Source organism: Trachymyrmex septentrionalis, unplaced genomic scaffold (assembly GCF_001594115.1).
Source record: "Trachymyrmex septentrionalis isolate Tsep2-gDNA-1 unplaced genomic scaffold, Tsep1.0 scaffold62, whole genome shotgun sequence".
Classification (NCBI taxonomy): domain Eukaryota; kingdom Metazoa; phylum Arthropoda; class Insecta; order Hymenoptera; family Formicidae; genus Trachymyrmex; species Trachymyrmex septentrionalis.
This window is the reverse complement of record NW_017305800.1, coordinates 4,151,712-4,153,221: the sequence shown is the minus strand read 5'-3', so window position 1 is coordinate 4,153,221 and position 1,510 is coordinate 4,151,712. Positions and strand designations below refer to the sequence as shown.

The 1,510-nt window shown below is 30.8% G+C and overlaps 2 protein-coding genes across 2 annotated transcripts in view; one reads left to right on the top strand and one right to left on the bottom strand.

Moving 5' to 3' along the window:
• LOC108752878 overlaps positions 1 to 573 on the bottom strand; it is a 2,400-nt gene extending 1,827 nt beyond the window's left edge. Inside the window, exon 1 of the mRNA XM_018494050.1 lies at positions 334 to 573. Coding sequence (XP_018349552.1) covers positions 334 to 557 — 224 coding nt within the window. The 5' untranslated portion in view covers positions 558 to 573. The remainder of the gene's footprint in view (positions 1 to 333) is intronic.
• Positions 574 to 918: 345 nt separating this feature from the next.
• LOC108752877 (pre-mRNA 3'-end-processing factor FIP1) overlaps positions 919 to 1,510 on the top strand; it is a 5,014-nt gene continuing 4,422 nt past the window's right edge. The window contains exon 1 of the mRNA XM_018494049.1: positions 919 to 1,117. Within this exon, the coding sequence (XP_018349551.1) occupies positions 938 to 1,117 (180 nt within the window). The 5' untranslated portion in view covers positions 919 to 937. The remainder of the gene's footprint in view (positions 1,118 to 1,510) is intronic.

The window sequence follows — 1,510 nt, the reverse complement described above, 5'->3', positions numbered from 1 at the left end:
ACCAAATATTAAACATATATTTATGTTATTTATCTGTATAGATCCATAGTCTTGTACAGATTGTAAGTAGGTAAATATTCAATTGAAATTTCACTTGTTAAAATGAAAAAAAAAATACATTCAAATAAATTATCACAAATGAGAATTATTTAAGTTTTGATGTAAATAGAAAAAAATTATTATTGTGAGTTAATATCAGAGATTAAATATTATAAAGTAAACTTAGGTAGATAAAGCAAATAAAATTTTATATATACATATAATTGTAAACTATTATGTATATATAACATTATATTCCATTAAATGTAATATATAAGTGTTAGACGTACATACCTTTCATACATTTTGTGGCTAATATCGACATTCGTAAAATCTGCTTCGAATTCACTTATGTCTTCAGCATCAAAATTATCAGCCGACTCATTCTTTTCTATAAATTTCTTCATTCTTTTCTGAATACCGGCGAGTGGCCTAGTGCGAGTTGCAGACTTGAAAGTCGCTTTCTTGCTAAACATTCTGCGTAATACTATTGTCATCGCACTAATTTCGGTCATCATGAAATCCAGTAAAGAGATCTAATTTACAATCAATATAAACAAATAACAAATATCCCAATTATGGTGTAAGCATGGTATAAGTAGTTCTACTTAATAGTTTTCCACTATTAGTATAAGTAGTTCTATTCAATTCTACTTTAAAGTGAGAAAGGTATGTATTTGATATTTATCGAAAGTGGGAAAAAGAGTTTCTAGTGCAGACTAGTGCAGGAACAGAAAACGGACCATATCGACCACATGATTCCAATCTGACTAGACGTCATCAGCATGGTGGAAGGGATTTCTTCCACCTGCTTTTAGGCTTTTATCATAGTATATACGAGCAGTACAAGAGGTCTCTCGCAAGAGCTTTGATAAATGCAGGAGGTAAGGTAGGAAAAATGGCGGATGAAAGCGAGGATCAATGGTTATACGGGGATTCAACGGACGGCAAGGAGTACACGTCGACGAATATTCAATCAGAGATTCAGCAAAATGACTCGACACTCTCCGAAGTTCAGGAGAACTTGCAAATTCGGGAGGATCAGAAAATGGAAGGTACTGGTGAAATACCGTCCGAGGTATGTATGCGACTTAACCTCTCTCAATCATTTAGAATTGATTGATTCCCTTCAAAATATCATGCAAAGGTCTTACATTTATTTCAGTATTGAAGATTTAATATGCTTATCTTATATCACATACAGTCTTTCTAATTATGCACGTTTTAATGATGTGACATAACCTGTCACATCTGTAAAAAAAAACACAATATTTGAACAATAAACATTGTATTTTGTAAAAGGCTGTGCTATATGATTTAAAGAAAAGATTGAAGGCATCTAACTTAGTTTTCACAATCTAAAAGAACTTAAACAATAAATAAATCTATAGGCAGAAAAGGAAGATAGATAAATCCATCAAACTGTAATTTGTATATATATATATATATCGTATATATATATATATATATA